At 39.7% G+C, this 15,975-nt stretch overlaps 1 protein-coding gene across 3 annotated transcripts in view; it reads right to left on the bottom strand.

The window, feature by feature from the left end:
• cdk14 (cyclin dependent kinase 14) overlaps positions 1-15,975 on the bottom strand; it is a 226,944-nt gene that overhangs the window by 50,093 nt on the left and 160,876 nt on the right. For all 3 annotated transcript variants that reach the window (XM_075464712.1, XM_075464714.1, XM_075464713.1), the window contains one exon: positions 12,904-13,054. In XM_075464712.1, the coding sequence (XP_075320827.1) occupies positions 12,939-13,054 (116 nt within the window). In that variant the 3' untranslated portion in view covers positions 12,904-12,938. The remainder of the gene's footprint in view (positions 1-12,903; positions 13,055-15,975) is intronic.

The following is a 15,975-nucleotide window of genomic DNA, read 5'->3' as shown; positions in this document are numbered from 1 at the left end:
ACCCAGCCCTACTCACCAAGTGTGTTTACTTTCAACTACCTACAAATAAGTCCAGTTGCCATTGGTTAAGCTCTCAGGAAGACTCAAGAGGAAAATTATAATTGCCCAAGTTGTTATCAAGTGAGGCGTTGACCAAGGTGATGTTCTGTCCCTGCTGCGATTATGCATAGGCCTGAACCCCTTTCAGCTAGACCAAAACAAAGAGAGGCTATGGATATGGAAAGAGAGGCAATTCAGTTCAGTTTTCATTTATATAGCGCCAAATCACAACAAATGTCATCTCAAGGCACTTCAAAGAGAAAGTTCAATTCGAGCCAATTAGAATCCAATTAATTATACATACAATCATAATCAAATCAAACCAAATTCATTAAATTCCAAATTATTCCATTTCATACAGAGCCAGTTTTTAAAAAAGTATCTTAAGCTTAAGCTTAGTGAGCTTAGAAAACCAACAGATTGCATCGAAACTTATCTTCGATCCAATCTCCCAACCTGAGTGTGAACGAAGCGTCTGCGGAATGAAAAAACTTCCTTTTAACAGGAAGAAACCTCCATCAGAACCAGAACCAGGATGGGCAGGCCATCTGCCTCGACCGACTGGGGCTTGAGAAGACAGGAAAGAGGGTACAACACCACCATAACACCAAGTTAATGACAACAATAATATCATATGTACATGGAGAGTAAAGAGAGCAAAGTGAGAAGAGGTGCATCATGGGAGGTCCCCCAGCAGTCTAGGCCTATAGCAGCATAACTATGTTTTTTTTTAGCCATCTCTAACAATAAGTTTTATCAAAAGGGAACGTTTTATACCTCATCTTAAAGGTAGAGAGGGTGTTTGCTTCCTGATCCAAAACTGGCAGCTGGTTCAACAGGGCCTGATAACGGAAGTTTTTGCCTCCGATTCTACTTTTCGAAACTCTAGGAACCACAAGTAAACCTGCAGTCTGAGAGAGAAGTGCTCTGTTAGGAAAATATTGAACTATGAGATCTATAAGATATGATGGAGCTTGGTCATTATGAGCTTTATATGTGAGGAGAAGGATTTTAAATTATATTCTCTGAATTTATAAGAACATTCAGAGTCATCCAGGTCTTTATGTCTTTGAGACATGCTTGTAGTTTGACCAACTGATTGATTTAACCAGGTTTCATAGATTAGTATAGCTGATGTTTATGATTCAGATAAATATGACTTAAACCTTCCTAATGCAGTTAATTTAATCCCTATAACATGTTCAAGTCTCTGTAAAAGAATGTTGTGATCAATTGGATCAGAATGGATTCTGAAGGGGTGCAATCATCAGTCAACCCTCTACATAGATGACAACAAGCTGTATGCCAGGAATGAGCAAGACATCCACTCACTGATCAACTTCACCAGGATATAAAGCAAGGATATTGGAATGTCATTCTTACCCGATAAATGCGTCTGAATGATACCAAAGAGAGGCAAGATGATCACAGCTGAAGTTTTTCAACTACCAGGGATCTATACAGTAGATGTTCTTGACAAATACAAATACATTGGATTCCCACAGGAAAATAGTAATTTAGAAGAAAACTTACAGATCCATGAAACCTTTTTGCTCAGAAACTGTGCTACAGAATGCTGACGTTCAGGTTGTGATGGGGAAAAAGACCCAACTTCCATTTAATATATGCATAATGGTTTGGGCAATGTCTCTTTGTATCAATTTAAACTAAACTCATTATCTACAATGTTTCAAACGGTAAAGTGACACAGTTAGCACACTTTATTTGAAACTAACTGACTCAGCTGAGACAAGAAGCTCCAGATCTGCTGCTATTGGCTGCACATAAGAAGGGTTTGCTTTCTCTCTTCTTTTTGAAAGAGCAAAAAAGAAGGGAGGGACATGTGCAACGCTCATTAGGGGAAGCCATATGGTCATGGGAAGATGTGGAGGGAAAAAAAACTGTGAGAGAAGAAGAGACAGAGGTATGACCGTCCTCTGCATCTCTGAAAAATATCCTCGACTGCTGAGATTTATTTACATTAAGTTGGAGAAATCAAGTAAACTTTTAGGTTGTCATCGCAGTTTCTCCTTTTGTCAGTTTTTCTCAGATGCGTAAATGAATAGGGAAATGTCATTTTAGAAACTATTCTTGAGAACTTTTATTTCTGTAAAGCCCAGCATATAATGTGCTATTTTTGGTTGTCTCATATGAAAGATGAACAGTGTGAAAAAAATCATGATAATATCTTTGATTCTGGGTAAAAAATGTAATGTCACATTAAACAATGAGAGAGGTTCAAAAACTGCATTTTCTTTCACAATGTTTTGACCAAGTATTGTTTGGCAAAAATTTCTGACAACGTCAGAAATTTAGGATCAGTCTGCAGTGTGACTGCTGCTATTAACCAACTACTAGGAATGCAGCATGGTAACTGATGCAAAGCTGGTGCAAATAACATAAAATCTAAAACAAAAAACGAGTTTTAATGGAAGTCAAATGAGAGAAACGAAACATGTGGAATTCAACCAATAAATATGTAGACTGTACAAACGGTATGTACAGTATGTGTTCAGTCTGCATCTTTCTTTTTTGTTTTAGATTTTGCGTAATTTGCACCAGCTCTGCATCAATTACCATGTTGCAATCCTAGTAGTTGGTTAATAGACATGGATGGTGTTTTGATTAAGATATGCAAGCATAAATATTGTCAACTCAAGTATTTATACAGCGCCATAACATATTTGACTGAAATTAACCCACCCCGATCAGTCTGTTTCAACACAGTTTAGTTTTTCCACACATTGCTTCAACATTTTGGCTTTTTCAAATGTAATACTTTTAAAATCAATTATGACATGGTATAATATGTATGATGTGTAAAACTTTAAAATTGAAAGTTTAATATTCATTCAAGAATTTCAAATTCAGAACAGAATTTAAAATTCTTCTCCTCACATATAAAGCTCCTCATGACCAAGCTCCAGTATAGCTTAAAGATCTCATTGTTGGATATTTTCCCAACAGAGCACTTTGCTCTCAGACTGCAGCTCTACTTGAGGTTCTCAGAGTTTCTAAAAGTAAAATAGGAGGCAGAGCCTTCAGTTGAGCCAGCTACCAGATTTAGTTCAGGAAGCAGACACCCTCTCTACCTTTAAGATTATGCTTAAAACTTTTCTTTTTGATAAAGCTTATAGTTAGGACCTCCCATTATGCACCTTTTCTCAATTTTTTTTCTTTTTACCCTCTTTTTCTCCCACATATGACATTATGTTCATATGGCATTATTGTTGTCATTAACTTGTGTTTCTCTTCTCAGCAGGTATCCCTGGCTTGGTGTTAAGAGGTGTCCCTCTTTCCTGTCCTCTCAAACCCCAGCTGGTCAACACAAATGGCCGCCCTTCTTGGTTCTGGTTCTGATGGAGGTTTCTTCCTGTTAAGGGGGAGTTTTTTCTGTATAAATTTGGACTAATTTGGAAAGTAATAAATTGGATTTGATTGGATTATGATTGTATTGCAATGAATTGGATCCTTATTGGTTTGAATTGGACTATATCTTTGAAGTTCCCCGAGATGATATATGTTTTAATTCTGTGCTATATACAATACCAGTCAAACGTTTGGACACACCTTCTCATTTAATGTTTTTTCTTTATTTTCATTACTATTTACATTGTAGGTTCTCACTGAAGGCATCAAAACTATGAATGAACACATATGGAATTGTGTAGTAAACAAAAAAGTGTGAAATCATTCAAAACATTTTATGTTTTATATTTGTGTTCTGTAAATAATCTGTATTTCCATTTTACATTCTTCAAAATAGCCAAATTTGCACACTCTTGGCATTTGCTCGATGAGCTTCATGAGGTAGTCACCTGAAATGGTTTTCCAACAGTCGTGAAGGAGTTCCCAGAGATGCTGACCACTTTTTGGCCCTTTTGCCTTCACTTCACAGGTGACCCCCCTCATTAACCGCCCCATCAAAGTGCCATCATGACGAGGCAACAACTGATTACACGGCTTTCGTGGCAGTCATCGAGCATGGCTTTTTAAGCCATTTTCATATCAAACCATTTCTTCTTTATTTCGGTGACATTACGAACTACAGGTGACACGGAATTAACAGCACTCGTAATTGTTTACCATTTCCATTAGCAGGTCCCATAATTCCACTGCTGACACTGCTAAAAATTACAGATTTTCCTTTTTGGATCTCTGAAAGCAGAACTTCAATCTCAGAGCCCGTAAAGTTGTTCTTTTTGCGCCTTGATGCCATTCTCATGACTCAACACTCAACACTTCCTGGCACAGGAAAGAGGAAGCAAAGCCTTATATGGTATAATTTTGGGCGTGGTGTATGCAAATCTACTATCCTCGTGCACGTGCCCCTTAAATACGCACGGGTGGCATTCATCATTTAGGTCGTTTACACACTTTTTTCGAAGTTAAGAGTTGTAAGTTTGTTGAATCTGACGTGGCGTGTTCGTACGAGACCTTCGTACGAAAAAATGAGAGAAATTTAGAATAAAAATATGAAAATATTCTTGCATGAGACCTAATGAGTTATGTCAACATAAAAATGATGTGGTTGTGTACTTACTTTTTTTAGGTTCTGTGATGAAAAGCATCGGATTTTACCTGAATGAAGCCAACAAAACATTTAGGCGGTTATGAGACTGTGGTGCAAACCTCACATCCATAAATACAGGATATGAATTGTTGGAGGGTCAGACTGTAAACATTCTTATGCATAGTGTAAAACTGCAGTTAACATCTAGAGACTTTGAAGAGGAGGATGAAATGGAAGCCAACATTGCTACTGGCACCGAGACAGTGAGGTTCTCAGAGGCAATGGGAGAATAAAACCAGCTGGTTTTACTGAAGGCCCTCCATTTCTTAAGGCTATGCCTCTGGTTATCCCCACCCCCACTGCTACCATTTTACTCCCTTAGGCTCACAGCAGGAATGTATTTTAAATCACTTTGTCCTCTTCTTAGTAATTTTCCTGCTACAGAACCAAATATATTCTTTTCTGTTCTGTTGACTATGTAAGTTTTGGACAGTGACGACTTAGTAGAAAGACATCAGTGTAAAAACACACTGGGGGGCAAATCAACTTTTTCCTTACAGATAAAATGCCTGAACAGCTATGAAGCTGCATTTTATCCTCTTCCCAAAAAGAGAATGTTCACTGAAATGATAATAACTATAATACAAATGTGTATGTGTGTGCATGTTTCTGTATGTGTTGGTAGATAAATAGCTGGCACCTCTACATTCTGGACATTACAGACTAGCCTTACCTGTAGTTGTTATCTTTAAAGTTACACAGAGATGCTTCAGGGCCAGAGCGTCCTGTGGCTGACCTGTGATGGCTCACTGCACAGACACACCGTGCAGGGAGCCATCACAGGTCACATGATGCTTCATGTGACCCACAGCCAGGTGAACAGAGCAGCACAGAGGCCTCATCCCTGCCATGTCAGTGAAACTTTAAGTACACTTTTGGTAGGCTAAATGCATTTTCTTTCGCTAAAAAGATAAAAATTAAGACATGATTTCATAACATGTTCACATGATGCTGCAGCATTGGAACATCAAGCCAAAAGTAATTGTATGGCTTTTCTGTAATGTCAAAACAAGGTTACACCTCTGTTGTGTAATGTTAGCAAACAAGTTCTTTTCAAAAATCCATGAGCAGTATCAACATACATGTGGGGTCATTATTCTACCAACATTACAAATATAAGCTCAGTCTCCTTATACCACCACTGTTGGCCTCCATCAGCTGGCATGAAAGGAATCTCCTTTTCAGCTGCTATAATGCACCGAGTTCACCAGACAGTCTTGAACTGTGCCTGTCTGTTGTCAGACAGATAATAATATTAACACCCTGTTAAAGGGAGCATTGAGAGTAAATTAAGTGATTAAAACGAAAACAATGAACTGAAAGGTGATAAAATTATCTGTAAAGCTGAGCAAGGCCTAGAGGCTGAGAATTATTCTCTGTTGGTCTGTCACTGTTTTCGACCCATTTAACATTACATGAAGCTGCTTGATTTGTTGTGCATATGATAATATCATAGCTTAACTTCTTACTAACTCTTGTAAGAATTTAATATTTAGGCTGCTTTTTCACTCTAACAGGATAAACGACTTAATATAAAGCAAATACTTTAATATCAGTTATTGGTAAAGATCTCTAAAATTGGTTGAAGCTGCTTCTGATTGGTTTTCCAAGTATTACGATTAAAGTCTAAATTCTTGTTTGGACTGTGGCACCATGCTATTGAATTTAACCTCTCTCATGTTGCTTTCGCTCCCTGATTGAATCAATGTTTCATGCTTTTTTCTGCATTCTGAATGTGAGCACAATTATTAGCCTCTCCTAATATAAAGAGTGTTGAAGCTCAGAGACAGGGAAGCTGTCTCGACTTGTTGTTTTGGTTGAACTGTGTGGTCACTGGGCTGATGGAGGGAGCCATTGCCTTACCCAGAACCAAGTTGCATCAGCTAATCTTGTGAATAATGCAGAATCACGAATAAACACGGATGAATACTGTGAAGTATTGTAAAGGAGACCTGTCTCTTTTTTAATCCTTTTGACCACTTTCATCTCTACTTCCTCAATTTTCTGTCCACACCTATCTCTTTCTTATTTTCTCTTTTCCCACCACCAAAACACTTTTTTTTCTTCCCTATGCTAAAATCAAACACCCCCACTATTTCTCCATCCTCTGTCACTCTTCCTTTGTCCTTTTCTTCTCCTCTCTTGCCACAGTGGTGACAGACATCGTGGTGCTGTAGTGTTGTATTTCTGAGCGCAGACTAGGCAGGCCCGGCCTTCATGCTCAGCTCAATAGCTGCCCGAGTTTCCTCAAAGGCAGCCATCCAGCCAGCACAAAGCCTGCCCACTGGGAATAGACCCACAAAAGAGAGAGGGGGCTGCTCGCCGTCTTTGCTCTGCTCCATCTGAGGCGGCCTGCATCCACCACCTCCTATAAATAATACAACGCTGCCTCAACAAAAAGAAATTCTGCCCTGCTCCCACAAGCCTCGGCTCCCATTTCTTTATTTCCTCACCTTTTACGTCTAATTTTACTAGAAAATCTTGAAGAATAGTCTTATATACATTCAGCGTGTAGGAGGGAAGAACAGAAAAACACTACAAAATCACAGCATAAAAATCACTGCATATGGTACATGCACAAGGTGCTGTTGCAGGTAACCATAGCAACAACTTGCATAGGTCTTGCTGCATTTCTTGCAGTTAGCTTTATTGACGAGTAACAAACTAACTAAATGGCTATGGTTTGCTGCAGATGTTCATGTAAAAATGATGGCTACATGCATTGAGAAGGAGGCAGATATTACTGATAATACTGCAAAAAGAGCATTAAACATCTGCAGCTCATCCAGCACGCTGCTGCTCGAGTTTTAACCCGGACTAAGAGAACTGAACACATCACACCAGTTTTAAAATCTTTACACCGGCTTCCAGTCAGTCACAGAATAGATTTTAAAAGCCTGCTTGTCACACTTCAGAGAACGGAGGACGCAGATGCAGGAGATGTAATTCCAGGAGCTTTATTAAGGAGGGCAGCAGATACACCAAGTTCCTCTTCAGAGAAACTAAACAAGCTATGAAAAATTATTCTAATAATATACTTTTCCAAAAGTGGAAAAGTATATCTATATAAATTATCAAAACCAAAATCACTCCTCTAACGGAGGAAAAAACAAAGATCTACGAAACGTTAATATTAAATAAGGATCACTCCTGCTGCGGAGGAAAAACAAAAACACCTCTCCTTAAAAAACAGAGGAATTATACTATAGAATATTACAAATCAAAATCACTCTGACCGGGAGGAAAAAACAAGAGGGCTATAAACATAAACTATCTCTGTAACTCTTACAGGATAAATTATCAAATGTTATCAGGAAAACAAAAAACTCTCTTACGAGGAAAATACCAACTGGTAAACTTGGGAATAAACGTGGCTTAGATCAGGCTTGGAACAAAGGCGAGAGTGAGGTACGTCAACCGGACAGATACACAACACACTGGCACAAGACAGGGGGAGACGCAGACTCTTAAGCACACCGGGGTAATGGGAAACAGGTGGATGCATTCACACCACAATCAGACTAGAGCACGAGAGGAAGGGCAAGTGACCTGAAACGAGAGGGAAGTTAATCTTTCAAAATAAAACAGGAAATGACGCAACAATACATGAAACGAGACAAAAACCCAACTGAACCTCACAGCGGTGTGACACTGCTGATGGTTTACAAATCCCAGAACGGTTTAGGCCCAAAATACATCTGTGATATTTTCAGAGAATATAAACCCAGCAGAGCTCTTAGATCCAAGGACTCAGGTCAGCTGGTCCAGTCCAGAGTCCAGACTAAACATGGAGAAGCAGCATTTAGCTGTTATGCTGCAAACAAGTGGAACAAACTGCCAGTGGAGATTAAACTTTCACCAAATGGAGACATTTTTAAATCCAGGTTAGAAACATTTTCTCATGTGTCTATGCATGAAATCTGCACGATATCTTTGAATTTATCTGGACTGTTGCTTGTTTTTAAATTAATTTAAATTATTTTAATTGTTTCTCTTTATATTCTTTTATGTATTTTTAATGCTTCTTACACTGCAATGCTTTTATTTTATGTGAGGCACTTTGAATTGTTTTGAAATGTGCTATACAAATAAATTTGATTTGATTTGATACTGAGATGAGCAGTCAATGAAATTGGAATTCTTATGATTAACTAATTTGCTAAAACTGTAACATACTGGTTTTCTTCACAGGGACAAACATTTGAGTAGTTATTTCAAGTCTCTGTAGCACTCAGTTAGGGAAAGATGAAGATTTTTGATTAAAGCTGCCGTCGGCAGGTTTTCAAAATTCCGAGTCTCAAGTCGGAAAATTCGAACTGATACAACTTTCAGGTCCCTCCCCCTCTGTGGACGAGGTTGTGCACGTGAGTTCACACCAGTGTGCGCGCACACAAGCTGGGGACAGACTCACGCTCAGCATGGAAGACGTGGTTGGTGACTGTTCTGCTCAGATAATAGATCAATAATAAACCTAGCGTGATTGGTTAAAAACAGCCGGGAGCGCTCGATTTTTGCGAGCACGATTACAGGCTTCAGAGGGAGCTACAGAATTCGGGATTTTTCCTAAACAACCTATTTAATATTCTCCTTTCAGATTCCCATGACAGTTCAAGCTAATATGACTAAAAAAAAGTTGCAGACGGCAGCTTTAAACACACACAGAGAGGGTCAACTTCAATTGGAAGCATGAGGTGTTCTGCTTGCAGTAACTGTAGGTTTCATTCCCGCCAAAAGTAACATTATAATTGCAGGTGCACCAGGTGCTTTGGTGTCATTTTGGCAAGTTGTTAACCTCTAAAACAGTGGAGTTCATGCATTGACAAAAACATCATACATTACGCTGACTTCATAGTACTTCACAATGTGTATCAATTAACCAACCAATCAATCAATCTGTCTCTCCATAGCACCTTTCATACAGATTAGGATAGCTCAAAGTCATTTACAAGTGGTTCTCAAGTTGGTAAAACTGTGTAAGTGTTACCACTGACTATATTGTTTTATGAATGAAGACAAAGGCTATTTTTCTGGTTCATATAGTGTTCCACTTGTCCTGAATTGAAATCAGTAGTGGTCCACTCACAGCATGTGTCCCCAGGCACAGAGAAGGTCCTCTATGTGCCTCTATAATACAATTCAGTATACGACAGATAGAAAACCTGTTGCGTTGTAAAGTACTGGCCCCCCACACATACGTAACTCAAACAGGGTAGTGGCAACCACCCCTTCCCTTTTTTGTCCATCTATCCATTTTTCAGCAGCTTATCCCAAACCAGGTCATAGATGCAACATTCTAAGGAGAGATTCCCAGACCTCCCTCTCAAGGGGATACCATGTTGTTGTCACCCCATCCAAGAGATATGGTCTCTATATCAATTATATGGCGCTTTTCCACTAGCTCGCTTCGGCTCGGCGCGCTATTGTGTGTTTCCACTAGCACGCAGTACCTGCAACCGGGTAGATTTTCCGTATCACCTCAGCCCTGGTTCCAAGCGAGCCGAAGCGTTACTAAAACGTGAGGTCAGCTGACTGCCTTCCACTGATTGGCCGATGAGTGTCGTCAGTTTTCAATACTTTTTTGTCTGGCGGCCAGGAGTCTTCTCTGGCTCTCTTCTCTTGCCTTCTGTGCGACAAAAAGCCACAGGGTGAGCAGCAACACGAGCGCCTCGATGTCCTCCATGCTATCCTCCTCATATGTTGTTGTTCTGGTCGCGCTGCCGTGTTACGACGACCCCGCCCACGTCGAGGAGGCACGAAGTGATACTCGGTTGTAAATGGAAACACAACCAAACCGAGCCGTGCCGAGCTAGTGGAAATGCGCCAATAGAGACATGCTCCGAGGACCAGTAGTGGTGATGAGTTTGGAATTTAACCAAACTCAGTTAATTTACTCAAGACTTTTTAGTTGCCTTACAGCCCTTGGAGTGTGAGACGTGGAACACAGTCTCAGGTTTGTAAATCCTGCATTTCAACAATTTAAGTGCAAGGTTTCATATTACACACATCTGGCTGCTACATAATAATCTTGTGTTTCCACTGCTAACTATGTCTCTTTTCTGAAATTTGAAGTCACAAAGCAACCACCTTACAGACTGAGCATCAATGTTAGAATATTTTTACAAAACCTTTGCTGCTTTAAACATTTTAAAGTCTGTTTATCTGTTTGTGGGAAACAAAGTCTAAATATGTACACAAGTTACATTTTTTGGAAGGTATAAATGGCTGAGTGCATGACATGTGTGTATGTGTTGGTGTAATTTGTTAGCGTATTAATGGGAATGTGTGCACAGGGATTAGACCTCTTACAGAGCAGCTCTCCCAACCTGCCAGGCTTTAAGACGAGCTTGGACAAAGAGGCCGATTTCAATGTAAATGCAGCAGCTGAGAAGACACAGCTCTCTCAGTTAACTTCCACCCTTCAAATGCACACACACACACACACACACACACACACACACACACACACACACACACACACACACACACACACCGGATCATATTATACACCTACTTTTTGTTTAACATGAGCATTTTGGAGAAGAAGAAACAAGAAATGAGATGTTGAACAAAGCTGGACATGAGTTTGGAGAGTTCATGTGTCTGCTGTGCCTTTGCACCTGTCAGTAATTATATATATAATCTGCTCTGCAGTCCTATGTCCCAGTCCAGTGCTGCTGCAGGTCTATCATTAAGCCAAGCATTATCCCCATGACTGGCCTAAGAACCTCTTACATTCAAATAGCAGCGCTATATCTGAGCAGTGAATGAAACCCTGTCTCAAAAGAAAGGGACACCCTCCTCGTCCACTCAAAGCCATTCCTCCATCCTTTACTGCATTTGGTGCTTTATTGCAGATGACATGGCCTGAGTGGTGGCGAGCAGGATGCAGAGAAAGGACAGACAACTGTGCAACTCAACAGATTCCAAACAAATCTTCTTCCCATCACGTCACCTTTTGTGTGTTCTTTTTTCTCATAGTATTTCCTCTTTTGAAATTCAAGTTCACTCTAAAGTTTGCTTAAACAACATGCTACAGCCAAAGCAAAGCACATGGAATTAAATATGAATGCAGACAATGTACTGGCGTTGACATTGGGTGTGCACCAGCAAATACTGGGTGTGCCAAATTTATTTTCAACGTGTTACACCTCCACAAACATTCAAAAGAATGTATCTCTCGAATACTACACTATTAACACAAAACATATACACACGTTGCGTGGGTTCTCATCAGTAACAGTCAACAGTAGTTCACAGCAGGTCTAAACATTCACACATGTGACGTGATCTCAAATAAATCAAATAAACCATAACACACACACACACACACAGACATTGCGTGCCCAATGAGATGAACATAGTGAAATATAACGCACTCGTGCGCGTACTCATGCACTCTCACAGAGCCATAACGTATCCACATTACGCATGATCAACAAAGCTATGTAACCATCTGAACACAGCTATTGGCCTTAGCAGCAGAGTAAAGGACACAACGATATTGCTGCTTACCTGTGCGCACTGCGCGGCTTGGTGATTGAATGCATTTATAATTTAATCAGAAATAACGCTACGCCAGATCGTCTGACGGCAATTTTTTGGGTGTGCCAGCTGCCTCTTTGGGTGGCACCGGCACACCCGTGGCTACGCCATTGAGACAATGTACAACTTAGAAAGAATACTGCAGTGTTAACTGAATAGTGTTATAAACTGTAAACATTAGGATCCAGTGTTTAACCATGGATTCAGCATTAAAAGAAAAGAAGGAAATAACAAACAAGAGGAATCCCAGACTGCGTACCTCAGCCATGGCTGAACCAAAAAATCCTGAATCAACAACTGGTTCTAATCCCGTGTAATCCCTAAAGATAACTCCATATTATTGCTATTTATTGCATGCAAATCCAGCTCCTAAATCCAGATTCATGGTTTGAATAAAGTCAGCATTTAGTATGTCAGCAAGTTAGCATACCCTTAAGTGAAAAACAATGACCTATTTTACTGCAAGTTCCAAACGTGGATCACTGTCACACCAGACAAACGTAACATTAATCACTTTGTATGTTAAGTGTTAGGACTGTTGAAATGAATCTAGAGTAAAACAAAACTCTACAAAAACATCTTTAAAATGTGGCTGCAGGCTGTGCCAACAGCATCTTCAGGATCTGCAGTAACCAGGCCATTAGCTGCTGTACTGCACAACTTATCCCGTTCACCTCATGTTCACTTCTGTATGCGTTTAATTTTCTCTCCGTGTTAGGTTTGCCTCTTACATGGTCAAGAACACGTACCTATCAAGCAGTCATGTGAAGGACTCTGCCTCAGGTCAGTGTTTGCTGCCGGAGGAGGCCTTTCCGTGGCTGTTCCTTCGCGCACACACCTGTATGCTGTCCCCGCTTTCTGTCTGCAGCTTGACATTTGGTACAGTGAAGATAGAAGACACTGCAGGGGGAACAAAACACAATCAGATTAGAGGCCGACCGGAAGAGAAACGTTCCCAAACGAGTTGTTGAAGATAGCTTGTCAAAAAAAATAAATAAATCAACATTTGAATATTTACTTGCTATGAGTCTTTTTAGGGTTTTCATACTTCTGCCAAGAGATTAAGCATCTTTAAATTTATTTTTAAGTAGCTCTATATCGAACAGCTCAATGGATTTTAAAGTGATATTTCATTAGTTTTGAACAATCAATCCAATAAAGTACATGGAGCCGCACACAAAGGCTGGAGCCTATCCCCGCTGTCATTGGGTGAGGGGCAAGGTTCATGAGACAAGTCGCCAGTCCATCACCAAACCACACAGAGACAAACAAGACAAACAACCATCCACACTCACGCTCACTCCAAGGGTCCATGTAAAGTCACCAGTTAACCTAACATGGATGTTTTTGGATGGTGGGCGGAAGCCGGAGTACCCTGAGAGAACCCACGCATGCACGAATAGAACAAGCAAACTCCACACAGAATGGCCCCAGCCAGGATTCTTGCCCCTTGCTCATCATACTTTTTGTAATACAGAAATACACATTATCTACAAATATCACTTCATATTTAATGTTGTGGATTTTTAGAGATTTTACAGAGTTTTCTTTTATTGATTTCAGAGCTGAGTGCTATGGAAGTGCAAAAAATATGCTGGTATCAATGGACATTTTTAGTTTTTTTAATTTGTAGACTTCACATACTGATCAAGTAGCGTTTTCTTCTATTTTCATGATTCCTCAGCATTCATGGGCTTTGATTTTCCAAGGCTAAATGCTAAATGAGAAACTAATACAATAAGAAGTCACAAAGGTTTTAATTGTTTTGAACCCGTCTATTCATCTTTCTCTTTATTTAAGCAACACTGACAAATTAAAAAGGGAAATCGTATTTTAATATAGGGTTGCTCTCTTTTTTCAGATCCGTCTGATCGTTGTGATTTAGCTTTGGAAGACAATAAGGACAAAACATGTGTTGACAAAATTTCTCTTTGCAAAGAGCATGACCTCTTCACAAACTGGGAAGTGGGGTCACTGGGTTTTACCAATACAGCAGAGGAGCTGGAGAACAATTGTTCTGAATACATGTTCACATCCGTGTCAACTATCTTTGAGCAAAGGGACACAAGTTTTATTATTCTTATCCCAAGCTCCAGTCTCAATTCTTGTATTGCCACACAGCCACCCATCCCTATTTATAAGGTAACAGAGTAACAGTAACTCTGGGAGCTCTAATGTCACAATAATTCTCTTGATGCTTCTGCTAATCTTTCTGAGTATTGTAAAAATAAATCCAAAATACAAATGATAACACATCACAAATGTAATCAGAGAAAAAGCTGATCCCTCCAGGGAAACTCTGAGACATTTATTTGACTTAACTGAGGCATTTTTAAAACAATAAAAATGTTTGTTTGTGTTTTTTCAATCAGGGCAGTGAGTCTGCATTTTGCAGGCTGTTTCCATTTGCTGTTGCCTGTTTCTATATTGCTCTGTAGCTGTATTTTAATGTTAAAGTCCAAACAAAATTGTGCCGAACAACGTGCATCAAAATAGCCATCCCTAATATTTTCTATTATAATCACCCACATTCCTAACAGCTGGCAATGTGCTGGCAGCGTATTATGAGTCATTGCGCCTGAAAAAGCATGTGCTGCTTCTACCCTCTCCCCACTTCTACATCCCGGCCCCAGTTACAGCTTTTTTTTCTAAAGTGCTTCAGCAGCTCTTCTTTTGTGCTTTTATGGCAGTGCTGTCTCGTAGGGCTGGACAACAAAGCAATCTCAAAGATATACCGGAATTAAATCTATGTCGATCTCTGTGATTAGCTTTACACATTTTCAGTCGATCCATTGACAGACCAAGAGTACCTGTCCCTCTGCATAAAATGACGACAGCTAATGTGTCTGGCCATCAGATCAAAATAGATGAACATTTATTACCACAAAACATTGTTTGAGCACCCAGCAAGGAAGAGGACTGAATACATGTAGAGAGAATAAGTGGGCGTGTTGGGAGGCCTGAAAACAGACTGAGAGGGAACTTACATTGTCCTCCAAAGCAATTGAGACAATTCACTATTTAGTAATCGTATTACTATCCAAAATAGCAACGTCTTTTACCGTAGTACCGCAGCACATCTATTCAGCCCACACTGACTAATATTACATGTGCTGGAGCCAGTTGGAGGGTTGGTAGTTTGATTCCTGGTTTCCTGGTGTCCTTGGGCAAGACACTGACTCCATATTGCCTTTCATGTGTCCATTTGTGTGCGAATGTGTGTGTTAGAGAATAGGCACTGTGTAGCCTGTAATACTGCATAAACTTAGAAATCATATCTATTTATGTGTGTGTGTATGTGTGTTTGTGAATGGATGAATATGTCCTGTTGTGTAATAGTGCTTTGAGTGGTACAATTCATTTACCATTTACATAAAATCTATATGCACAAATAGACTGGATCAATATGCACAGAAGCACAGCTTGCTGAGTTACTATCTGAATGTTGCAAGCACCAAGAAAAAAACATAACTTCCGCCCGGTCCGACTACACACAAAGGACAGGAAGAGCTCGTACTGTTGTGTGCGCGCTCCAAATATGGACATGAAGAAATATAGAGATAGTTTGACAAATCTCAAAGTACAAATCTCCCAGTTCTTTGCACCTTTCACATTGTGAAACAGTCCCTCAGTCTTACATAGTGGTGAACCTTTTGAAACATTCAGCCTCTCTGAGATGCTCTTTTATCATTCACAATCATATTTCTGAGCCATTTCCAATTACCTTAGTTTGTTTTAGATATAAATGTGTTGCTGGCATCAAATTCACAACAATAATCTATTTTCAATTCAACTTTCTCAATCTCAACAACTGTGTTTTC

This window comes from Odontesthes bonariensis, chromosome 5 (assembly GCF_027942865.1).
Source record: "Odontesthes bonariensis isolate fOdoBon6 chromosome 5, fOdoBon6.hap1, whole genome shotgun sequence".
Classification (NCBI taxonomy): domain Eukaryota; kingdom Metazoa; phylum Chordata; class Actinopteri; order Atheriniformes; family Atherinopsidae; genus Odontesthes; species Odontesthes bonariensis.
The sequence above is the reverse complement of the archived record's forward strand: the minus strand, read 5'-3'. Positions and strand labels throughout refer to the sequence as shown.